This window comes from Acanthochromis polyacanthus, chromosome 15 (genome assembly GCF_021347895.1).
Source record: "Acanthochromis polyacanthus isolate Apoly-LR-REF ecotype Palm Island chromosome 15, KAUST_Apoly_ChrSc, whole genome shotgun sequence".
Lineage (NCBI taxonomy): Eukaryota > Metazoa > Chordata > Actinopteri > Pomacentridae > Acanthochromis > Acanthochromis polyacanthus.
Window position 1 is genome coordinate 34,444,909 of NC_067127.1, and position 26,686 is coordinate 34,471,594.

At 39.9% G+C, this 26,686-nt stretch overlaps 1 protein-coding gene across 2 annotated transcripts; it reads right to left on the reverse strand.

The window, feature by feature from the left end:
• Positions 1-346: 346 nt before the first annotated feature.
• s1pr1 (sphingosine-1-phosphate receptor 1) lies at positions 347-26,686 on the reverse strand. 2 transcript variants are annotated; one of them, XM_051960520.1, is made up of 6 exons: positions 26,565-26,686; positions 15,603-24,425; positions 14,985-15,017; positions 10,468-10,758; positions 8,632-8,922; positions 347-917 (listed from the first exon to the last, which is right to left on the reverse strand). In XM_051960520.1, exon 2 carries the CDS (start codon positions 24,301-24,303, stop codon positions 23,182-23,184), a length of 1,122 nt encoding a protein of 373 aa, XP_051816480.1. In that variant the 5' UTR covers positions 24,304-24,425; positions 26,565-26,686; the 3' UTR covers positions 347-917; positions 8,632-8,922; positions 10,468-10,758; positions 14,985-15,017; positions 15,603-23,181. The 2 variants fall into 2 exon arrangements, with proteins under 2 accessions (XP_051816480.1, XP_051816481.1); XM_051960521.1 differs by lacking the exon at positions 26,565-26,686 and adding an exon at positions 26,060-26,558.

The following is a 26,686-nucleotide window of genomic DNA, read 5'->3' on the forward strand; positions in this document are numbered from 1 at the left end:
GTGTGTGTGTATTAATGTAATATTGATTATAGCAACATTTCACATAATGTACTTTGGAATTTAAAATATCAAATGGACTGTCGTGAACACAGGGACAGACTGACCCGCTAACAGTTCATAGAACAATTATTGGCACACCTCCTTGAAATTCTCAGATGTCTGAAAAAAAGATATTTTACATCCATTCCATGTCTTGTTTTTTTTTTTAGATGTTTTTTGTGTTTGTTTTTTTTAATGTGAGGGATCAGAAGTTCATTTATTAAACTTGTGAATTCACTTAGGTAAAATTCCTCAAGTTAGAACTACTCATGAACTGAAGTCTTGCAATAAATCATTATCAGCCGAATTGATTTGAAATGTATTGTTTAATTCTTTAGATGTGCAGTGTACAACAGTTAAAACCACTGGATGTCACTAGAGGGTCAATTTCCTCCTACACCTACACCCCCTCCATTCACTTTCATTTACAACCAGAGAGGCGTGTACACAAGAGACTGTAAAAATGTATCCACCCACAACCATTAGCCCCCTGCTACCATTGTAGACACATTGTATAGCAAAATTAAGCTAAAATAAACTTGTTTTTCTTTCTCTTGACTTCACATGCTCTCCTTTATTTAAAGTCCGACTCATGTTTAAATCAGTGTGTATGAATCTGTATGTATTTACATTAGGATATCTGATTCTATATGTGTTCATATGCCTTCCGTCTAACTCTGTATGTTTTCACATCCATCAGTTCAGACTCTTTAAGTAGTCACAGGTGTCACTGAGCATCAGATTGCTGTTTGTCACCTGGATGGTGACACTGGATCCATTTGCCCCAGCAGACGTCCAGCTCCTGTCTTTGATCACCTCCAGTTGATCATCACTTACTGAGACTTTACAGTTGACTGATGTGGTGACTCTGTTCACATCTGAAAACATTAACATTCCAATATTAGGCATAAAGAAATGCAGTGAATATGAAAACAAACGCTGTTGAAGCTACATTCATTGGTCCAGTCAGTCAGCGATGAGGTCCTGACATGAATCTTATAGGTGTTTTAAAGAGAATCACCTGACTCTGAACTGGACAGATCTGGCATTAATCACTTGTTTCAGCCTGATAAATACTGTCTGTTCACAACTTCGCATTGCAAATTACATTTTACACTATATTGCCAAAAGTATTCCCTCACCCATCCAAATAATCAGAACCAGGTGTTCCAATCACTTCCATGGCCACGGGTGTATAAAATCAAGCACCTAGGCATGCAGACTGCTTTTACAAACATTAGTCAAAGAATGGGTCGCTCTCAGGAGCTCAGTGAATTCCAGCGTGGAACTGTGATAGGATGCCACCTGTACAACAAATCCAGTCGTGACATTTCCTCGCTCCTAAATATTCCACAGTCAACTGTCAGCTGTATTATAAGAAAGTGGAAGTGTGTGGGAACGACAGCAACTCAGCCACCAAGTGGTCGGCCACGTAAACTGACTGAGTGGGGTCAGCAGATGCTGAGACACATAGTGCCAAGAGGTGGCCAACTTTCTGCAGAGTCAATCGCTATAGACCTTCAAACTTCATGTTGCTTTCAGATTAGCTCAAGAACAGTGCTTCAGCAGAGAGCTTCATGGAATGGGTTTCCATGGCCGAGCAGCTGCATCCAAGCCATACTTCACCACATGCAATGCAACGCGTCGGATGCAGTGGTGTAAAGCACGCTGCCTCTGGACTCTAGAGCAGTGGAGACGCGTTCTCTGGAGTGACCAATCACACTTCTCCATGTGGCAATCTGATGGACCAGTCTGGGTTTGGCGGTTGCCAGGTGAACCATACTTGTCGGACTGCATTGTGCTAAGTGTAAAATTTGGTGGAGGGGGGATTATGGTGTGGGGTTGTTGTTCAGGAGCTGGGCTTGGCCCCTTAGTTCCAGTGAAAGGAACTCTGAATGCTTCAGCATACCAAGACATTTTGGACAATTCCATGCTCCCAACTTTGTGGGAACAGTTTGGAGCTGGCCCCTTCCTCTTCCACCATGACTGTGCACCAGTGCACAAAGCAAGGTCCATAAAGACATGGATGACAGAGTCTGGTGTGGATGAACTTGACTGACCTGCACAGAATCCTGACCTCAACCCAATAGAACACCTTTGGGATGAATTAGAGCGGAGACTGAGAGCCAGGTGTTCTCGTCCAACATCAGTGTGTGACCTTACAAATGCGCTTGTGGAAGAATGGTCAAAAATTCCCATAAAGACACTCCTAAACCTTGTGGACAGCTTTCCCAGAAGAGTTGAAGCTGCTATAGCTGCAAAGGGTGGACCGACGTCATATTGAACCCTATGGATTAGGAATGGGATGTCACTGACGTTCATATGCGAGTCAAGGCAGGGGAGCCAATACTTTTGGCAATATAGTGTAACTAAAATGATAAGGATCTGTAAATGACAGAGACAAGTTGCAGTAGCAGAGGTTGAATTCTTCGAAGAAAATATTCTCCAACAATGGCAACAGGAATCTCAGTAATCTGTGAATAAAAATCCTAACATCTAAAAAGCCAAAGATGATGATACTGTAGTCAGCAGACTATTAATTATACTTACTAATTACTATTATAGTGAATTTGTATCAACAACAAATTAACGTTCTCCCTGTCGAGTTTGTTGCTACAGATGAGTGCCACAGCACTATTTCGTGTTCTGATCTGTCTCAGTCACGTGAAATGCAACAAATGCATCAATTGAGGGAATAGCACAAAATAACAAGACAGTCTTGTTAAAGTTTGATATAAACAGCTCTTATGTCTGATACAGAACCACCTGCATCCTAAAACGGCTCTTTAGAGACAATAGGTCTATTTACTGAGCTATAAAAATACACGACTAGAACTAATGACAACTTCACAGTTTGTTGAAAAGCAAGTGTATTTATGTTATGAATTATTGTTTGTTGTGATTTTGGTACCAGCTATACCATAGCCACCACATGTTGTATCAGTTTTTTTGTTTTCCACATAAATGTTGCTGATGTAAGGTCAAACACATTAAAAACAGCATTTTACTACTGTTAGGAAAATCTGATATTCACCTAGACAAGTTTTGAAAGAAAGAAATCAGTTTTCTGACTGATGATAGTCCTTGGAATCAGCGGCTATCATCAGTCAGCTGTAACCAGTGACATGATTTACATTTGGTTTTGAAATCATGCTTCTAGCTTTTAAGGAACTAGAGCTATAGCGCAGGAAATTGAACAGAAGAAAATGGAATAATAATGATAATAATAATATTAAAGAGTGAGGATGATGCAATAAAACTACAGTGGTATGCAAAAGTTTGGGCACCCCTGATAATTTTCAAGATTTTCCTTTATAAATCACTGGTTGTTCGGATCAGCAATTTCAGTTAAATGTATCATATAGCAGACGAACACAGCGATATTTGAGAAGTGAAATGAAGTTTATAGGGTTTACAGAAAGTGTGCAATAATTATTTAAACAAAAGTAGGCAGGTGTATAAATTTGGGCACCCTTGTTGTTTTATTGTTTTGAATACGTTTAGCACTAATTATTGGAACACAAAATTTGTTTGGTACGTTCATTGATCTTTGACTTATATACACAGGTGAAACCAATCATGAGAAAGGGTATTTAAGGTGGCCAGTTGCAAGTTGTTCTCCTCTTTGCATTTTCTCTGAAGAGTGGCAACATGGGAGCCTCAAAACACCTTAAATGACCTGAAATCAAAGATTGTTCAACATCATGGTTTAGGGCGAGGATACAAAAAGCTAGCTCAGAGATTTCGGCTGTCAGTTTCCATTGTGAGGAGCATAGTGAGGAAATGGAAGACCACAGGCACAGTTCTAGTTAAGGCCTGGAGTGGCAGGCCAAGAAAAATCTCAGATAGCAGAGGCGAAGGATGGTGAGAACAGTCAAACTCAACCCACAGACCAGCTCCAAAGACCTACAACATGATCTTGCTGCAGATGGTGTCACTGTGCATCGTTCAACTATTCAGCGCACTTTGCACAAGAGGATGCTGTATGGGAGAGTGATGCGGAAGAAGCCTTTTCTGCACACATGCCACAAACAGAGTCGCTTGAGGTATGCTAAAGCACATTTGGACAAGCCAGCTTCATTTTGGAATAAGGTGCTGTGAACCTAAAATTGAGTTATTTGGACATAACAAGGGGCGGTATGCATGGCAGATGAAGATCCAGCATTCCAAGACAAACACTTGCTACCCACAGTAAAATTTGGTGGTGTTCCATCATGCTGTGGCAGCCCGATCTCACAGGGATTCGTGAAACTGTCACGTAAGTTTTAGTTTCGGTTTCGTGTGCACCAACACGATTTCGTCATGTTTTTCGTGCCGCTCACCACGAAATGCGCACCAATGTATTTTAAACGGCGGACTTTTCGTGCCACTCAGAACGTATTTCAAAAGAATGTGTATATTATATTTTTAATGTAAAACCGTGGCGAATCCAACGCTATATTTTGCATGACATCGTCCCTAAACATAACCCTAACCATAACCCTAACCATAACCTAACCATAAGCCGGTGGTACACTTACCAATTTGCATAGGAATTTCAAGAATGTCCGGCGGCCGGCGGCCACAAACGCGATCACACAAGCAGTATACGCCGATGGACAGCTTAGATCGTCATGAATCCGCCGGTATAAACCACTTTCAGATGTGATTACCACAGCGAAAAACATTTCGTGGTGAGCGGCACGAAAAACATGACGAAATCGTGTTGGTGCGCACGAAACCGAAACTAAAACTTACGTGACAGTTTCACGAATCCCCGTGAGACCGGGTTGCGTTGGCTGTGGGGCTGTGTGGCCAGTGCAGGTACTGGCAATCTTGTTAAAGTTGAAGGTCGCATGGATTCCAGTCAGTATCAGCAGATTCTTGCGAACAATGTTCAAGAATCAGTGACAAAGTTAAAGTTGCGCCGGGGCTGGATACTTCAACAACACAATGACCCTAAACACTGCTCAAATTCTACTAAGGCATTCATGCAGGGGAACAAGTACAACGCTCTGGAATGGCCATCTCAGTCCCCAGACCTGAATATTATTGAAAATCTGTGGTGTGATTTAAAGCAGGCTGTCCATGCTCAGAAACCATCAAACCTGACTGAAATGCAGATGTTTTGTAAAGAAGAATGGTCAAAAATACCTTCAGCCAGAATCCAGACCCTGACTGGAAGCTATAGGAAGCGCTTAGAGGCTGTTATTTCAGCAAAAGGAGGATCAGATAAATATTGATGTAATTTTTCTGTTGGGGTGCCCTGCCTACTTTTGTTTAAATATTATTGCACACTTTCTGTAAATCCTATAAACTTCATTTCACTTCTCAAATATCACTGTGTTCATCTGCTATATGATATATTTCACTGAAATTGCTGATCCAAACAACCAGTGATTTATAAAGGAAAATCTTGAAAATGATCAGGGGTGCCCAAATGTTTGCATACTACTGTAAATAGGATAAGGAAACAGGGGACTCCAGCATGTCATTAAATTATACCTGAACATGAAGGGAAAAAAGCTTTTTCCTCAAAACTTTCTCATAATTGATCTTTCACTTTATGTTTGATGCAGTTTTTATTTCTCACTTTTCTTTAATATGCACTTGTGTCATTAGCTCATAGTTAACTCCAAATCAAAAAAACATCATCTGTATTTCTCTGCATGTTGTGATGAACTGATCTGGACTGATCTGAGGTCTGTACTGGGAAGAAAGACTTGGGGTTTGCAAGGTGGCTTCAGGTTTAACTGTGTTTTAAAGGCTATGGTGGTAGTTCGCTTCTTACCAGGGTACACACGTGGACAAAATTGTTGGTACCCCTCAGTTAAAGAAGGAAAAACCCACAATTCTCACTGAAATCACTTGAAACTCACAAAAGTAACAATAAATAAAAATTTATTGAAAATTAAATAATCAAAAACAGCCATTACTTTTGAATTGTTGATTAACATAATTATTAAAAAAACAAACTAATGAAACAGGCCTGGACAAAAATGATGGTACCTCTATAAAAGATTGAAAACTATTTGACCAGAGTGACATGATTAACTCAGGTGTGTCATTTAATTGACATCACAGGTGTTTCCAAACTCATAATCAGTCAGTCTGCCTATTTAAAGGGAGACAAGTAGTCACCCTGCTGTTTGGTGAAAAGGTGTATACCACACTGAACATGGACAACAGAAAGCGAAGGAGAGAATTGTCCCAGGACATCCGAAAAAAAATGATAGACAAACATCTTAAAGGTAAAGGCTATAAGACCATCTCTAAACAGCTTGAAGTTCCTGTGACAACAGTGGCTCATATTATTCAGAAGTTCAAGACCCACGGGACAGTAGCCAACCTCCCTGGACGTGGCCACAAGAGGAAAATTGATGACAAATTGAAGAGACGGATCGTTCGAATTGTATCCAAAGAGCCCAGAGCAACCTCCAAAGAAATTAAAGGTGAACTCCAAGGCCAAGGTACATCAGTGTCCGATCGCACCATTCGTCGTTGTTTGAGCCAAAGTGGACTTCATGGGAGACGACCAAGGAGGACACCACTGCTGAAAAAAACTCATAAAAAAGCCAGACTGGAATTTGCAAAAATGCATGTTGACAAGCCACAAAGCTTCTGGGAGAATGTCCTTTGGACAGATGAGACCAAACTGGAGCTTTTTGGTAAGGCACATCAACTCTATGTTCATAGACTCAAAAACCAAGCATACGAAGAAAAGAACACTGTCCCTACGGTGAAACATGGAGGAGGCTCAGTAATGTTTTGGGGCTGCTTTGCTGCATCTGACACAGGGTGTCTTGAAAGTGTGCAAGGTACGATGAAATCTGAAGACTATCAAGGCATTCTGGAGAGAAATGTGCTGCCTAGTGTCAGAAAGCTTGGTCTCAGTCGCAGGTCATGGGTCTTCCAACAGGACAACGATCCAAAACACACAGCCAAAAACACCCAAGAATGGCTGAGAGAAAAGCGTTGGACTATTCTAAAGTGGCCTTCTATGAGCCCAGATCTGAATCCCATTGAACATATGTGGAAGGAGCTGAAACATGCCATTTGGAGAAGACACCCATCAAACCTGAGACAACTGGAGCTGTTTGCTCATGAGGAGTGGGCCAAAATACCTGTTGACAGCTGCAGAACGCTCATTGACAAATACAGAAATCGTTTAATTGCAGTGATTGCCTCAAAAGGTTGTGCAACAAAATATTAAGTTATGGGTACCATCATTTTTGTCCAGCCCTATTTCATTAGTTTGTTTTTTTTTAATAATTATGTTAATCAACAATTCAAAAGTGATGGCTGATTTTGATTATTTAATTTTCAATAAATTTTTATTTATTGTTACTTTTGTGAGTTTCAAGTGATTTCAGTGAGAATTGTGGGTTTTTCCTTCTTTAACTGAGGGGTACCAACAATTTTGTCCACGTGTGTACATCGCCATGGTAACCGATGCATAACACCTAACCAGCTTTGGATCAGGTTATGTTTGAAATAACAGACAATGACATATAAACCCTTTCTTGGAAAATGACATTACCCATGTTTGAAGATCCAGTGAAGCTTGATAAGTGGATGGAGAGAGGCTTTATGTTATGTTTGCACCTGGTCGAAAACACCTTTTTTTGAGCAACACTTTCTAATAGAGACTGTTTATTGAAAATTTACTGTGTAAGACTTTATTATGTTGCAAGCCATCAATAAGCACATCTGGGTTGCCGTAATTACAAAAGTCTTGCTTCTTTATGAGGCTTTTTTGTCTTTTTGTTCTTTAACTGATCAGAGAAACTCCTCCAAATGACTGTTTGACATTATATCTACTGAAAAGGGGAAAGGAATGATGTTTTTTCCATTTCTTATTTGAAATATTATTAAAATCTTACTTAAATCTTACTAATCTACTTAATGATAGGGTTGTACTCTTTGCATCCCTAGGTCAAGACCAAGTGCAGAAGGTGCAGAATCGAAGCCAATATTTGTTTCCAGATGTGTAGGCTTGTGCCGTGTAAAGCAGCTGAATTAGTTATTGGCAACTCCTGTTTGCAGTGTACTCATGGAGGTATAGATAACTATCATAGGATTACTGTGTGTGTGAATGGGAGTCAAAACATCCATTCAACATGTGTCTTGATGTGCATATATTAGTGTGCAGTTGTGGACGCTGCACTATGCTGACCAGCAGCAGTGGTCATGTGGTCAGGTAAACAACTTTACCATTACATCAGCCTCCTAACATATCTATGTGGAATCATTTCATTTTACTGCTGTGGTGTTATGCTCTTATAGTTACATACTTATAAAGCATGTGTCAGGATATGAGGATGTGTGAAGACTGTCAGCTACTGGTTACAAATCAAACTACTCTGTGGGATAGTAAAGATTTACTCTGCTTCACTCTACTATACGTTCAAATCCTCAGGGAATTTTTCTGATTTCCTTTGAATATTTTTGTGTTTATATGCTTTGTGGTTAGATTTATCTTGCCGAATGTTTCTATATATCATAGACTAAAACATCGAAAAGGTTTAAAATCCCATCCAGAAAGATGAGAGATGGGAGTATTTTGTCCTGCACCACCACTTTCCACTAGCTGGGATGCATCTCCTTCCTCACCGACTACAAGCAGCAGAAGCTGGTTGCTCTTCTCTGAGCGGATGTAGCGGTCCAGGTCTGGCTCATAAGCGCAGGTCAGGTTGACAGGAAGCAGGAGGGCTGGTTTCTCCCAAATGGCGAGCTCCCGACCTGTCATATTCCTGCTGCAGGACCCCTTTGCGATTCTGTACTGACCTCTGTAGAAGCTACAGCTGGGGGCGTAACCAAGAGGAGGTAAACAGGTGACCTCAGTGCTGTCATCAGGAGAGACAAAGTGGTGGCTGACTGACAGACTGGGACTGGGACGGCTGCCTGCAGAAGGATCACAACACACACAGGGCCAGGGTAGGAGCAGTCAGGTCGCTTGTTGTGGGTTGGCAACATGTATAAACAAAGCTTAGGTTTGTGCCATCACTTCAATAGCTAAATCTATTTAAGTTTCTCAGTTGCAGTAAAGAGGTATAATAGTATTACCAATTGAGCAGCTTTAATGGACATTAATGAAGCATCATTTTGTAAATCAATCCTATTCAATACATCCATGGTCACAGCAAGACAGCAATATGGGCTATGTTTACAGTCTCTGTGCTTCTGTTTATCAGTGTCACAAACACAGAGTGGAAAATGTCAAATGAGGACAGAAGACCAAAAAATTCTCTGTCGGGATATCATGAGGCATCTTCCAGTTTCGCCCACTGCACAGTAGTGATGGAGAAACAATGCTTTCCTGAAGCAGTCATATCCAATTGTTTGCCAAAAGATTCTTTAAAGCCAAATTTAGCACAACTGTGACACCTTCTGTGAAATAATGAAATGTACTGCTGCTGCATCCAGTCAGGACTGTTACTTCTTCATAAACACATTACTATTGGAAACACTTGTGATAACTGACAGATGAGCAGCATGACATACTGATTACATTTTGTTTCTCTGTGTTTGGGCCTTTTTGATAATATGCCTGACAGCAAGGAAGGAGAACAGATTTTTGTTAGTTCAATTATTCAGAGCATCCAGCCATTATCTCTACACCACTTAATCCTCATTAGGGTCACATGGGGGCTGAAATATATCGCAGCTGACTTAGCGTCCCAGAGAAAACTCTCGCATGCACAGGAGAACATGTAAACTCCATGCAGAAAGATCCTAGCCCATGACACGAACCGCCTATCTTTTAGCTGTGAGGCAACAGTGCTAACCACCATCCACTGTGCAGCCCCTTATTCAGAGCAGTATGAACAAACTAAAAATATTCAGGTTTACAGTCATTTCATTTATCAACAACCACAATGATCCTGTGGTCACTGATAATATGATTGTCTAAAAAAAAGTCTCCTTGCATCAGTAGAAAGTTTGAGCTGCAACTGCTGGATGAGGAGGAGCTCCTTACAGCTCTTAATATTGTTTGAACCTTTCATAACATTCTTCGGGTTTCCATCCAGGTGTGCACAGATTTATTGGAAGTTTAGAGGAAATCACCAAAAGAAAATGTGAATTGGAGCCTCAACTGCTTGGTGAAGCTAATTCTACAGAATGCCATTAAACCACTGCAGAAGAGGAGGACATAAGGACAATGTTTTCATTCAGAGAGGTCCTGTCAAAGCCCAAAAGATCAAACAGCAAGGTTAGAACATGATGGAAATGTGACTTTTCTGTTAGTTTTAAAGTGAGGAAAGCTATTATTGTCTCAAAGCTCCAACCTTTCTCTTTGGACAAAATTGGGCAATCACTTTGCCCCAATATCTTTTTATGCTAAATTAATCACATCTTGGATCTATCCTGTCCTGGACACTAGCACATGAGCTTGGTATCAACTGACTTCACAGTTCTCCTTTGAATTCTGTAAACAGCTCTTCTCACCCCAGACGATCACCACTGCATTGTCACTGGACTTTGAGGTGTATTCCTGGATCTGGTAGTCACACCTGAGGGAGATCTCGCTGCCCACCGGATGATTTCCTAGCAGCACTTTAGATGACAGGTGAAAGACGCAGACAAAATCTAAGGCTGTCTTTAGCCTGAAGGGGATGGCAGAGTTTCCTCTGAAAAGACGACAGTTTCCTCCAGTGTAGTCGATTGGAAGCGTGCAGCTGACCTTCAGTGTCTCTCCCTCCTTGATTTCATCCTTACCCACAATGATCCAGGGCTTATCTGCACAGAGATAACATGCAAAACACACGCAGCCTTTTCCTTGTGGACAGACAAAACAGCAAGCTTTTTCTGCTTGTTTTTAGCATCACAGACCAAAGCAGCCTAGCAAATCTTCAGTAGATTTAAGTTTGGGTTCCTGTAAAATCTGGAACATTTTCAAAAAGCTCAATCTTCTCTAACAGTCAATCAGTTGTTTTAGTTGTCTGACCTAAACTTATATTCTTCATAGTCTATTTGCCATGTAAACACTGCTTCACAGGCAACAAACATCATCTGGGACTCCTTCTCATCCTGCTCATTAGCTTTTAGAACTGCTGCCCTCAGGCAGGCACTACCGGCAAATAAAAGCTAGAACCTCTCATTCAATGAATGATTTTCATCCCCCCTGTGTGTGTGTGTGTGTGTGTGTGTGTGTGTGTGTGTGTGTGTGTGTGTGTGTGTGTGTGTGTGTGTGTGTGTGTGTGTGTGTGTGTGTGTGTGTGTGTCAAACTAACTGTGAAATATGGCCACAATCTCCCTTTTTGTTTCCATGTTGTGGTGTTGATTAATGGGCCAAAAAGTGTTTTAACAGGTTCTCATTTTTTCATTGTATCCTACAAGACATTTATGTGACTTTTTTTTGACATAATTAGCAAATAAACTCTTGAGATATGTGTTTTGTGACCTCACAGTGACATTTCACGACTACATTTAATCAGTTTACCCTCAAGTTCAATGAACGTTTGGACTAAATTTGAGGAAAGTTCCTCAAGGAATTCAACATCTTGAAATGGATGGTTGAATGGGAAGACAACCAAAAAACACGGAAGCATAAAAAAGCTACAGCTAGCTGTGAAAGAGTCATTACTTAATCTTAAGTAATGCATAAAAATAAATTACTATAGTGATCGGGAAACCCAATCTGTCCAATATGGTGCTAATGTAACATTCATCTTGCTGATTTTACTGAGCAAAAACTACACTACCGTAATTACTTTCACCTTTAAGAACCTAATGTTGATCTTTCACTGGTTGACATGAAGCAAAGTATTACTCACTTGACTTGCACAAGCTCAAGTTTTACAATATCCGTGGAGTAACTCTTGTCTCTATACCGTATTTTCCCGATTTGTAATTGTTCGATTAACCACAAAATACTGATTTCTCCAGCAAAAAGCCAGAATAAAATACACTGTCTTCAGATAGTTTTGGAACATAGAAGGAAGAAGAGGATCTGATTAATTTGACAGGTCTACAGTCTAATCAGTATCACCTTCTGTTCCACCATCTACTTGTTGGTTTATGATATTTAGTACTGCACATGCAAGAAATTATTTTTAATAAAAGACGCATTTAGCTGATAAAATAAACAAAACAACAGCAGCATTAATGAACGAGGCTCATTGATCACTGCTAATTTGGAGGTTGTTCATTTTTATCTGCACAGTGCTGCTATAAAGACACAAATAAATTCATTTACATCGTTTGGTGATTTGTTCTGATTAATGGCGGCACTACAGTTAGCAGAGAGAGAGCTTCACTACAACAGCTCATTAAAAAATGTGTTTCTGATGTTGTTTACTATTGTAAACATCCCAACACGGGCGTACATTAGTGAGATGTAATGTAGAAACTAATGATAAAGTAAATATGGAGATGCACACACACTTAAACACACACACTGATGGAGAGAATCGAGCATCAAATTATTTTTAGTTGTTTTGACAGAGCTGCTATCTTAATGTCAGGGTTAATAAAGATGTACAGGCCTTTTTGTGGTAATTTTAGGTGTTTTGTGGGCATTTTGAAATTTTTTGTAGTTATTTTGTGTGTCTCTCATCATTTTGTGTCTTTATATGATACTTATCTGTCTCACTGAGGCATTTTGTGTTTTTCTGTGGTCATTTTGTGCCTTGTTTGTCATTTTGTGCATTTTTGTGATCATGTTATGTCTTTTTATGGTTGTTCTCTGCGTATTGGTGCTCATTTTGTTTCTGTTGCGAACATTTTCAGGCTGTTTTGTGGGTATTTTAGGTCTTTGTGGTCATTCTGTGCATTTTTTGGGGTCATTTTGTGTCTTTTTGTGGCCGTTTTTGGTCAATTTGTGATAAATTTATTTGTTTTGTGGTCATTTTGCAGTTGTTTGTAGTTATTTTATGTGCCTCACGTTATTTTGTGTCTTTATATGTTAATTACCTGTCTCACAGTCATTTTGTGTATTTTTGTGGTCATATTGTGTATTTTTGTGGTCATATTGTGTATTTTTGTGGTTGTTTTATGTGTCTGTGCTCATTTTGTTACTTCTTTGGTCATTTACAGACTGTTAATTTTAGGTGTTTTGTGGTCATTTTGTGTGTCTCTATGGTCATTTGTGTTATTTTATCACACAAAATAACAAATTGTATCTGTGTCCGAGAAACCTCTTTCAACTAAGTTACCCATTACAAAAACACCTCTGAAGGAAGTGTTTTAAGTCCAGATCAGATGACCTGCTCCACATGATGTCATTTCTTCCTGAAGAAAAGACTGGAAAGACTCCAAGGCTTTCTTAGTTATTTAATATAAAGTAATGTGCGAGTCAAGTGTCAACAGGTTTATTGCAATGTCTTTATGAATCACTTTCAATTATATGTTCCCTATGATTGCACAACTAAACACACATCTACCGACACACAGGGACACAGGAAGGACATAAGGAGCAGGACGATGACAGTGCTGGTCAGACAAAATTTGACACATATATTTACACACAGATACAGTGTGCGTCACTGCAGCCACACGTGGCAACACATGTTTGAATCTGTGAGTGTGTCCATGCATGTTCAACAGTGTGTGTGTGTGTGTGTGTGTGTGTGTGTGTGTGTGTGTTCTTGTACTTGCTACATTGTGAGAACCATTTTCTGCATTTAACTATCAAAGTGAGGACATTTTGGCCGGTCCTCACTTTGAAACAGCCATGTTTGAGGGTGAAGACTTGTTTTTAGAGAACAGGTATGAATTGAGGTTTGGTTAGGGTTAGGGTAAGGATTAGGGTTAGGCAATCAGTTGTGATGGTTAAGGTTAGGGTAAGGCTCTAGGAAATGCATTACGCCTATGGATGTCCTCACTAAGATAGAAGTACAAACATGTGTGTGTGTGTGTGTGTGTGTGTGTGTGTGTGTGTGTGTGTGTGTGTGTGTGTGTGTGTGTGTGTGTGTGTGTGTGTGTGTGTGTGTGTGTGTGTGTGGTAGGACATGGGGTCGTGGCTCTCTGCAAGGCGAGTGTGTTTTCAGCTGTTTTCCCTCTCAGCACTATTCCTTCCTCATGCCGGATGACTAACAGAGGCCCACAGGCTGCAGTGAACTCTCGTCTCCGTCCTGCTGTCCTCGGGTGCCTCCGGAAGCAACTCAAACCTACTACATTGCAGGGTCATCCAGAAAACTTCCAAAACCCTCCAGACAATTCGACTTTTACCTCCAGAAAAAAGAAAATCTACCGCTTAAAGATATGATTTCCCCGGCAACAACATCCATTCTACAAAACCTCGACAGCACTGATAGCATTTGAATTTTTTGATTGTATTATGCAATGACAACAAGAGCATCAGAATCTTCTTTAACTGTTCAGCCCAACAAAGCAGACCATAGTCACCACACATTTGTTCAAAGTGGTCGGTGATGACCTCATGAAGCTGGTTAACATGTGAACAACAGTTTGCTAAGCTGTCATCAAGACAAACATTTTACTTAGTTTTTTTTTGTCACTAGCATGTTCCACTTGAATTATTTCAGAGTTCTGCTGTCTTCAGATTTGTTCTACATTTAAAAAAGCAAAAATAACTGAAGAATCTTTAAATGACCAGGCTAAACTTTTGACTGTCCCTGTAGATTAAAGAATTGTTCAGTTTTTCCACAGAACCCATTTATTTTCATTAATTATTTAACTGGCATAATTTTCAGTGGATTGACATTTGATAGCAGAGTAGACTTTCACAGAGCACTGAGGAGTTTCTACATAGAAATGTAATAATAATAATAATCATAATAATAACAATAATAATAATGGTAATTATTATTAATATTATTAAAACAATAAAAACACATTTATTCATATAGTACCTTTTGAAAACAAAGATACAAAGTGATCTTTAATAAAATCAAATGTCTATTTAGACAAATAACAAAAACAATGGAAAATCCAAAAATAAGATCCCCAACATGCCAGATAAAGTAATTTGAACAAACTCCATAAGTAAAGCCTGAACTCACCGGTCCATGTGGACCTGGCAGCAGCCATCCAGCCTGTCAATCAACCAGAGACAAACAGGAGGTCAGCACAGGACATGATGCTGATGCTGCACTGGAAAAGTTGTTTCATCTCAAAACTCAATTGTCCTGCTGCCTTGCAAATATGACTCAGTTTAAATAATGTGTCCAAAGTCTTCCTGTGAGTTTTAAAATGGGACAGTGACTGAGTGGAATGAACTGAGCTCAGTAAACTGAACGTGAAGTTGAGTCTTTAGTCACAAAGGCACTGAGTGATTTTTCAACTACGTTTGCCAAGACTAAAGTGTCAGTTTTCCATTAGCCATGAAGCACTTCCTTTTTAAGAAAATAAAAGTACTAATACCACACACTAAAAACACTATTACAATCAAAAGTCATGCTGTTGAACATGTTACTGAAGTAGACAACATTTTAAGCAGTCAGTTAAACTAAAAAATAAATAAAGAAAAACAAAATCATACTAGAGAATCTGGGATTACAAAATGTTTTAGATGTAAAATGACATTATCTGCCTCCTGATGAAACACCGATGCAGTTCCAGCACTGCGTGGATGTAGCAACATGGAAGCAACATGGAGATATTTTAAAGCATGAACTCACAGCAGAGAGACAGACCGAAGAGCAGAATCAGATTCATCTTAAAGTTTGACCGATTTCTGAGTGACTGATCAGATCCTGATTGACCTCAAAGCTGTTTGTTCATTTTTTGTTTACTCAGCTCCTCCCACACTCTGACTGATTGGCTATTCATGCACCACCTCTAGAACTTCTCCCCAAATACACTTTGTTTCAAGGCTGCAAAAACTGGAACAGCAGAGAAAAAAACAAAACAAAACAAAAAACAAATATCCATTCATGCACTATCTATACAACGTTTAATCCTCATTAGGGTCACGGGGGGCTGGAGTCTATCCCATCTGACTGAGGTTAAAGGCATATATTACCTTAAATACAACAACATATTTTCATGGTGGAGAGTTCACTGATCTGACAGAAAGCTCCCACAGAACTCAGGCTGAGGAAGGACGGCCATTTGCCTCAACCATTTGGGGCAAGTCAAGGACGAGTAAGGACAGCCACAAGGACACTTTTGCTGTAAGATTCTTATATGTATTTATTTTTATGCAATTTGAATTGTAATTTTGAGCTTGAAAAATCTGAACTTTGGCTACAGTTTCAGATTTTTAGTATAGAAGTATATGAGAATTCATATACACACTTCTATATGGCAGTCTTGCCTACAAAAGCAAATGATTAGTGTAGGTTTCCAAAAGAGGACTAAAAAATGAACCACCCATTATGCCACTCCAGTGTGAGTAACCCTGTCAGTCTGACCATCCCTGTTCAACACTGTGACCTGCCTCTGTGGTCCCAGCAGGCTGCTGCCTGATGACTGAGTTTGTGATGAGGCTGTCATAACTTGTATCTTCCACAAGAAGGCAGCACATTCACACTACTCACCCCTCCTTCCTGTCCTCCTTTTTTGACCTCCTCACACTCTCTTTCACTCCTCTGTCTTTATACGAGTCTTGTTCATTGTCCAGGTTTCAGGGCTCCGACAGACCCTGGGGCCTCAGACCTCTGCTGTGACACTGACTTTGATGGATGATTCCTTCACTGAACAGGCCAACATGGTGCAGGATCAGGATGTGGAGGGTATCTCTTTTCCTCACACACATCTCCAAACTCGCTGTTTGAATACGTCTTCCTGCAGCCTGGTGATGATTATGGGCACATGCTATGGATGTACTGTCTGCAACTGAACCAAATTTATTCAGCTTAGGATTGTGCATCACGTTCATATTATACCTATTCTCAAAAACAAGCTGGATTCTAACTCCTTCGTCCCTCATGTTCATATTTATAAACAGCAAGCATAAAAGACTGTTCAAATTACTGACCTTTGCTGCAAGGTGATTCTGATCTTTTGGAGCAAGGAAGCTACTCCAACAAAGAAATCATGGCACAATCTCGTAATGGACCGTATCCCTAATAAATACAGTATATTAACTGTATGCTTCACTCAGCAGAGGACACTTTCCATAAAGACTGGGAACTAAGCTTAAAATATATTGGATCTACACTGTCCTCCCTATATCACTAGGATTTCCTGCACTGGCCTAACCTGCCTGTAAAATCCTGTAAAGTCTGATGTATAGTTTGTAATTGACTTGCCACACCTGAGATGTTTTTAAGGTTTTTTTTTTGGGTTGTTTGTGTTGTTTTCTTTAAAAAAAAGTTAATAAATGTACTATCCATCCATCCATCCATTCTCTATAGACCACTTTATCCTCACTAGGGTCGGGGGGGGTGCTGGAGTCTATCCCAGCTGACTCGGGCAAAGGCAGGGGACACCCTGGACAGGTCACCAGTCTGTCGCAGGACTGCATATACAGACAAACAATCACACTCATTCACACCTACGGGCAGTTTAGAGTAACCAATTAACCTCAGCATATTTTTGGACTGTGGGAGAAAGCCCACGCATGCACAGGGAGAACATGCAAACTCCATGCAGAAAGATCCCAGGCCCAGGCTGGGATTTGAACCGGGGATCTTCTTGCTAGCCACTACGCCAATGTGCAGCCCTAATAAGCGTACTATTAAAAAAAATTTCTGGGTAAATTTATGGTGGAAGGAGGGTTCACATCAGTGAATAAACTTGTAAGGGCAGAACTGTGTTCCACCATCAAATTTATCTGCAGTTAGTTTATTAACTTCAGCACAGATTGGTTGTATTTTGATGCTTCAGGGGAACTCTCTCTTAAAAACAACACTATTTTTGAATTACATACTCTTTTGTTTTGTATTTTGTGCTTTAGCACAGTTTCAGTCTTAATTGTTATTTATTATTTCAGCTGTTTAAGCTTGTATTTCGTGAATTAAAAATGCTAGCAGGTAAAAGAAGCAAACAAAGGAAATATCAGATAACAGTTTTACCTTGAAATAAAATTAAAAAAAACTGTTTACTCGTAATAAACACAAAAAGTTGTGTTAAATAATGATAATAAATACAATAGTTTAAAAATGTAGCTCTTTTAAAATTTGCTAGCATTTTTCTTTAAGTGTCTTTTCGAACCACTTTGTGAATATTGTTATTATTATTATTATTGTTATGATATGCTATGTTTTTCCACTATCAAGGTATTGCATTTGGACCATGACCTTTTGTCAAACCTCCTTTTAACCTTAAATCATTGTCTAATCAGTGCCCAGTGTTTGCATTTGTATGATGTTTGGTTTGATGCGTGAAATGTGAACTCATATAAAGCAAGCAGATGAAATGATGTCAGAGACCTAAAATCATCTGGTTCACAGTCTGAGGTCATCGGCTGACCTTGAACTGGACCTCCAGTCCGAAGCAAAGGTTTCATTTATATTTATGTCTCCTTGTAGGCTCACACACAAAGACACCGCCCCCCAGAGGTCAGAGGTCAGCAGCTGGGACAATCAGTGAATCTTATTATCAATGCCACTCAAAGGTGAAACACAAGCTGAGACCCAGACGGCATATTAGGTTTGAGCTTTCCATAATAAATTGTGCTCAGGCTGCTCCCTTTGAACCAGGAACCACAGGGGGCACTTCTACAATAGATACAATACAATACAATAGCCCAGGGGTATGCAGAAAGATTAGATCAACCTGTCCGCAAAAATACACTTTACATTTTCTACTAAACAGTCCACATATTGCGTGGACATCAACATTTTGTTATTAAGAGTATAAGCAGAGAACGTCTTCACTGTTCTCTGGAAGTAATAGATTAATATGCAACCAGGAGTCCTGGAGAAATGGTTAAAACATGTATTAAGTTGAAGGTGAAAATGCTAAAAGGGATGAGATGTTTTAAATTACAATAAACAGTGCATAAATGGTCAGATTTGTTAGCTAAAAGTACACTATAGCTGTTCAGTGGTATCAGTTTCAATTTTCTATTCAATCTTGGTTATCATAGGACACTTCACATTGTAAGACGGTGGTAGAAAACAGTAGTAGTTTGTAAAATAAGAGCATGTGCTAAAAAAGTGCATAAATTGTGAAAAAGTAGTTTGCTGTAGTCAATAAATAAATAAGTCAAATGTAGTGGATTACTGGCTAAAAAGCCTTTTGTTTTCCAGATCTACAGCTTTATTTACTGAAATTCCATGACAGTTTTATCCTTCAATTTAAACTTTTCAGCTTTTGACTAGACTTGTATCTTATTTTATTTGTGTCTTAGCACAAGCTTTGCTTTTATATTTTCAAAATTATATATTTTTTAATTCTTATTTGGACTTCGAGTCTTTAGGCCTCAAAAGATTCTGCCCTACAGAGGGCTCCATACATACTCATACACTTCTTTTAAAAAAGGAAAACGTAGCATTTTCTCACTGTAGGAGTTTCAGTAAAAAAAATCAGCTCGACTTCTCTTGTAGGTTCTTGAAGACATTTCACCTTCATCACTTCTGAGTAATGGGGAGTACCACAATATATCCAGGTCACATGACTGACGGTCCATTAATGACCAGGACTCATCTGTCTCCAGGTGTGAATGTTGAGAAACCAGGTGGTCCACCAACAACGACAGCAATCATGGTGATGGAGCTGACAGTTTACACAACAAAGGATGTGAATCTGCCAAGTCAGGAGTGACTCAAGATGTTAACAATGGAGAAGCTTTTTGGGGAGAGACCTTGTTACTGAGTTGTAGGTGTTTGATAGGCGGTGTCATAAACCACCTCCCCGTTTAGAGATGGCTGTGGATGGAACAGTCAGAACTGAAGAAGCCTCCTGGATGAAGGTGAAACATCTTCAACAATCTACAAGAAAAGTCTTGTAGGCTGTTCAGTAATTCCTCAATTTGAAAACTTTTTTACTTGCCATTATTGGTAGTATGAGTTGAGTACGAGGATTTTTACAACTTTTTAGATGTGATTTGTTCAAATACAAACTGTGTTTCTATTTCTGTCTTTATTAAGCCTAACAAACAAACAACCTAACATTCAGGAGTTAAACAGTGCAGACAGAGCTCACGCTGGACTGTAACAAACAGTTTGAGAACAAACAGAAAGGAATTATTTGATTAATTGATCAGCTCCTGATAGAGGATAAGAGGAAATTGAAAGGGAGTGGTCACCATGTCAACAGAGTCTGATCAGTATGGAAGCCCATTCCTATTAACAATGAACTAAGATGATGATTAAGACAAAACTCGAGATTTCTTGAGAAGATTCTGAGGTGGAACTTCTAAATAAAACCCAAAAGTTTGTTACAAATATAGTTCATTTTTAATTTACAGTCTCTGGAGCTTTTGATCAGATCACATGATCTACTTCAGCAGATCGAGTTAAACATAATTTTAACAAGTTCAATTTGACAATTCTAAGACCATTGAGAAGGCAGTTTAAGACCTATTTTACATCCATACTGCCCCCCCTCCCCCCGCCCACCCCCCCAAAAAAACAAAAAACAAAAAACAAAACACCCCCCCAAAAAAACAACTTGGCTGTTCTGTTTTCTGTAACATCCAGAAACAAAACATTCTTTCTGCAAAATGCGTATGTTTTCCAGGGCTACCGTGTGTAATGTCCAGAGCATATCTGCCTTTAATGTTGGTGTAGATCCACATGTTGTCTGGAAGATGCTCACCAGAGTTGAGGGGGTTATAATGCTGTTAGTGCAGAGATGGTGGTGTTGAGGCTACACTCTCGCGCTGTTCATGATGTGAATATCGAACAATATTGGGTCTTATATAAGGGACTTAAAGTTTTTTGACTTCCCATTCAGCTCAGATACTTTTATAGCTGGACTTCCTCATTTGACAATGTACTTTGTTCCTTTAATGGTGTACTATGTTCCATGTTGGTTCTTGTTTTGCACTTTTGCTACTGCATCATCATTTAAAAAAATCTATCCCAAAACACATTTAAAATAAGTTAATGCAACTTATCTTCTAATAATTTTTTAAGTGTTGTAAAAATCATTTGAAGATTTTTTTTAAGGCCTAACTTCACACAAATGGCTTTTGGACATTGGAGGTCTTTTTAAGGACTCTGTAAAATGTGTCTTTCTAAGCCTTTGATGGACTTCGATAAGGACTAATGACTAATCCATTCAGCTTTAAAGCTTATTCCTGCTCTTGAATGCTGATGAAGATCCTGTGATAAGTTCCTCCAGAAGAGTAACTACATCTCGTAAGCTGTTGTCATGTTTTTACTTGTTTTGCATGTCCTGATTTTATTTGTGATTTATTTTTTGTAGGAAAAGGGCTTCCGCAGATCTGACACATGACTGAACAAACTTAAACAGAACAAAACATCAGATTTCTCTGACAAGCACAATTATGTTTTTCCTTCCTCCTTTCAAACATAAATTAATGTGAGTACACTGACATCACTACTGACAACAATAATACAGACACAAAGTACAAAATACATTCTGACCCATCGATTCTACAAGTTTTACACAGTTAACTTTTTACAAAAATGTCACATCAAATATATTCATTATTCAGAGTTCAGATGCTTCTCAGACACATAAAATGCCATAATTATAATTTTGTGAAAAGACATACTTTATGGAGTGTTTTTAAGTTGTAAGAGTTTGTTGTAGAGCTGAAAACCATTAGAAGAACAACAGAAAACTGACTGAATGCTGCTTTGACCAGCATTTACTCATGTAGGTTATTTTTCAAACAAATATGTCAAACATATGACACATACGCCCCCTGTCAAAAGTTTTAGGACACTTTCTCATTCAAATAAAGTAAAACCTGTCCTAAAACTTTTGTCAGGTGGTGTATCTACCAAATTTGGTACACATATGCAGCACATCAGGCTGAACAAAAAAGTCAGTGACAGCCACATTCCAAACCCAACAGGAAGTGAGCGACCATTTTTCATTTTTTTCTAGAGCGAACTCCTCCTCGGGGGAAACTCCAATTCACCTCAAATTCAGCCAAGCCTTAATGATCCAAAGTTATTAAAATCTTTTTCCAAAGTCAAAGGGCGTGTCCGTGGCAGTCTCTGGAATTTTTATCCATGAAATTTCAAGTGCTGTGTAAATGCCCTGAACATGCTCCAATCTGCCTGAAACTTTACATGTATGATCAGAGTCCTGCCCTGATCACATCCATATGATGAAATACACCCCTTGTCAAAAGTTGTAGGACAGGTTCTACTTTATTTGAATGAGACAGTGTCCTAAAACTTTTGACAGGGGGCGTATGTGCAATTTTATATGTTTATTTTTATTTTACTATTGAAATTGTAGCTTCATATGCAAATGAAATCATACAGGATCAGAATTAAATTGAATCAAATCATTTATAAATTCTAATACATAGAGCGCAGGTGCAACATTTAAATGCTTTATTAAGTGCCTTATTTGAAAAACTGGGTTCTTAGTCAAGATGTGAAAATAGTTGAGAACTGATGATTAAGATTCTGGGTTTTGTTGTTTGTGTCTGTGTTTCTGAAAAGCAGCTGAGCTCTGATTTCACATGGGGATTTCCTTATGCAAAGGTTTCAAGGAAAGAGAAGAGGGAAAAAATCTTCATGAATTAAGTTGTATTTCTTAAATATTTGACAGCTGTGTGTTTAAAGCGCTACAGGTTCTAGTGGTTCTTAGAGGGTGAGTATAAAGTCAGATTCTTCTATGAGGATCAATAACACTTTCTATGAAGCTCATCACTGCCATTCAGTAATATCAACCATCACGATGAAATAAGACACATCAATAATTCATGACTACAGCTTCTATTAACCTTCAAGATGTTTTAAGTCTCTGATCAAGTGCATTTTTCAAGCCTGTTCTGGATCATGAGGATGTTTGGATGAAATCTGCTAAGCCACTTTCTTGCCCGGTCAGGTCCTGAATGAAGCAGGACCTTTAAGCAGGTGAGCTGAGATAAACCTGAGATCCAGCAGTGAAAGCAGCCGATCCTCCTGCGGGTGACGTGATGGTTCTGACTGAAGGTTGTGAGCTACATACAGAGCAGGACCTCCGCTATATCAGGGTTCACTGATCCCACTTTAACCAGTTGGAAAGTCTCCATAAGTGCTGTGAGTTCTGATCCGCTGAAGGTTCGTGACCACTCCACATGGCACTGTCCACATGTTTCTGTACAAACACAATCACTCCATCTGACTCTGTACATCATCCTCTCCTCCGCTCAGTTACGACCGGACGTTTGGATGTTTAGGATGACGAGGTGATGTTCCCCGAGGACACCACTGTCGTCTCCCTGGGTGAGTACTCCGTCTCCTCCTTGTTGGGGTGGGAGGAGTTATCCGATTTGCTGCGGCTGAACTCTGCCCCCATGATCGGACCCGTAAACTTGACCCTTGGCCGAATGCAGGCAGTGCAGCAAAGCAGCGTCTTGAGGAATGCGCACCGCATCTCGTTGCTGGTCAGTGTGTAGATAAGCGGGTTCATTGCTGAGTTGAGGACGGCAAGTGCCAGGAACCACTCGGCTTTGTAGAGGATTGGGCAGCTCAGCGTCTCACAAGCCACATCCAGAAGCAGGAGAATGAAGAGTGGAGCCCAGCAGGCAATGAAGCAGCTCAGGACAATGATGACTGTCTTCAGCAGGGCCATCGACTTCTCCGAGCTCTTGCTATTGGCACCAGCATTCCCACGACCATTGGACACTTTGCGGAAGACAAGTTTGCGGCTTCGAGTGCGCACCAGCGCGTAGATCCGAGCATAGAGCACCACAATGGCCATAAGAATGATGCTGAAGACGGTGGTGCAGAACAGGATGTAGGTCTTGTGGTAGAGTGGCAGCACGGTGGAGCAGTGCGTCATGCTCTGGATGCAGTTCCAGCCCATCACCGGCAGTCCACCGAGCACCGCCGCGATCATCCACACGGTGCTGATGAGCAGGAAGACACGGCAGGTGTTGCCATTGTTATGCAGCTTCATCTTCAGCATGGTGAGGTGGCGTTCAATGGCAATGGCCAGCAGGCTGAAGACGGACGCTGCCAGCGCCACAAACATGCTACCTTCTCTGAAGAACCACTGTGTGGGCGTCAGCTTGTACGTGTTGGCGCCTGACAGCAGGATGTTGGCAGTGTATACAACGCCGGCCAGTAGGTCGGACAGGGCCAGGTTACCAATGAAGTAATACATGGGCTTATGAAACTTCTTGGTTCTCCAGATAGTGGTCAGGACCAGGATGTTCTCCAGGATAATGAAGCAGCACACAATGATGAAGACCACAGAGTCCGCCTTCAGACCAGAGTCCTGCTGTGTCTTGCGAAACTTGCCGGTGTAGTTGTAGTGCTTGGCGATCAGGTCAGAGTAGCTGGGCTCAGCCATGGCCTGCAGCTGCAGAGGGAGTCTGGCAGGGGGCGCTGCGTCCTCAGACTTCAGTCCTTCATGTCAGGTAGTAACCTTGAAGAGGTGCAGAAAGAGTCCTGCTGGTGAACGGGGACATATTCCTGCAGAGAGATGCAGTAAAATCTTTAATAACTGCTCAGAGATCAGCGTGTTGGTTGTCACACATCTTTAGAAACAAACTTCAAAACACTCTGAGTTCATGCTACTGAAGGTGTTCTTTAAAGCCACTCAGGACATAAAATAAAACCTCTAATCATCACTGTGAGGGAGCAAAGACGAACAGAAGCATCATTTCAAGCTTCACTTAGACTGTAAAGAGCCACAAATTATTCAAATTGATCAAATAAAACTGCACTGGTCTCTCATCAACAAATTTAAATCAATTTGTGCTGAAAACTCAGAGAGCTTAAGCTGTAAATATGCACAGTTAGTCAACCAAAACATGAAGTGAATCCATTCAGACATCGCCTACATACAGATATGAGTTACTAAACCTAGAAAAATCCAATTAAAGCTTTACTTGCTGAAGACTCACAAACCTGATCTGTTTCTAATCAGCTGGTTAGAAGACAAACATCCCAAAAAACAACTTTTAAACACCTTAAACATGTTTCTTTAAAGCCAAGCTTCCTTAAATCTGTGGACTGTATACTTTTTAATCTTAAATCAGCCCATAGTGGCAGTAAAACAACTTAAATAAGTTTGAATTTAAATTGGGTCATTTTTGGTTTAGAAATATTATTATAATAAAATAAAAACATCTGAAATATACCTTCAGTTTATTCAGGAGTTAATAATGCCTCATAGTTTTAGTTTAAGAGTGAGAAAGCTGCTGCAGGTTCAGAGGTTGCTCATAAAAAACTGTAAAGTGGATCACCATCACCTTGTCAGTGGACAATCAGCCTTTCAAATGACTGACTTTTATGCTTCAACTTTACTGTTGGAGTTTGCTTGAGATGAAGAATGTAATCTGAAGCAACTTTGAAAGCCTTAGTCTGATATGTTAACAGTGCTGTATGGAAGACCGAAAATGACTAAATACAGAAATCAAACAAATGCAGCACACGTTAGTTAATTATGTATCTTTATGAAATCTGGGCTAACTAACATATCTTTGATTGAGTTATGACGGTAAATGAACAATTATAGAGGAATCATCCACTACCACATAGAAATCTCTTTATTCTTGAAAGAAAAGCATTTTTTCAATGAAGATAACATTAAATGAATGATAAATACAGTGTAGACATTATTAATGTGGTAAACTACTATTCTAGCTGGAAACGGCTGATTTTTAACGGAATATCTCCATAGGGGTACAGAGGAACATTTCCAGCAACCATCACTCCTGTGTTCTAATGCTACATTGTGTTAGCTAATGGTGTCGAAAGGCTCATTGATGATTAGAAAACCGTTGTGCAATTATGTCAGCACATGAATTAAAGTGTGAGTTTTCATGGAAAACGTGAAATTTCCTGGGTGACCCCAAACTATTGAACGGTACTGTGAATGAAAATAAACATTTGTCCACATTTCACCTATTTCAATATAGTTCTTGTTTTGACATTTTAAACTCTCCATAAAATCACCAAGCTGCTGAGAGTCTTTAACTTGAGGAAATAAAATTGTCTTGTTTCATTCATCGGACACACATACAAAAAACATGCTCTTGCCATTTAAACTTTTTTCTTCTAAAATATTCCCTTAATGAACTACAGAGAAGCTCATTTCTTACTTTTAGTCTCACTGGTGACCAAACGTTCTGAAAACAAGTTTTACAGCCCAGAAAGAGGATTTAGGTGAGGAAGTCCTCAGTGGAAACTGTGGCATTGAGACGGAAAGATGTTTGATAAACTTCTGGAAAAGGCTGCTGGTCCGTCAAACATCTCAGATTCAGAGATCCAGGGTTTTATTCTTACATCTACACATGCCTCCGCGGGTTTTAGAGCCTTAGTAACTGCGTTTTCGGCCTCCTCGTTGGTTTTTAATAGACAAAGTTTCATCCTGAGGAATAAGCCGTCCATTCAACACACTTTAAACCGTCTACAGGGACCGTGGAGCGTTTTAATCCTCAGCTCCGCTTTCTGCTCCTCAGCACAGCTCAACCATTCCCGACGCTCCGTTTCTTTACTTTGACATTTTAGTTCCTCAAGCACGGACTGAGTTTGTCCTGAAGCCCAGCAGCGACTTGAACACGATAAAAACTCTTTTTCACCGAGATAAAAGTGTTTAGTTTTTACCTTGAGTCAGAGTCCAGATGAAGACAGTCCGACAGCAGAGTGAAGGAGGGAGGACACACACACACACACACACACACACCGACACACACACCGACACACACGGAGGAGGAGGAGGAGGAGGA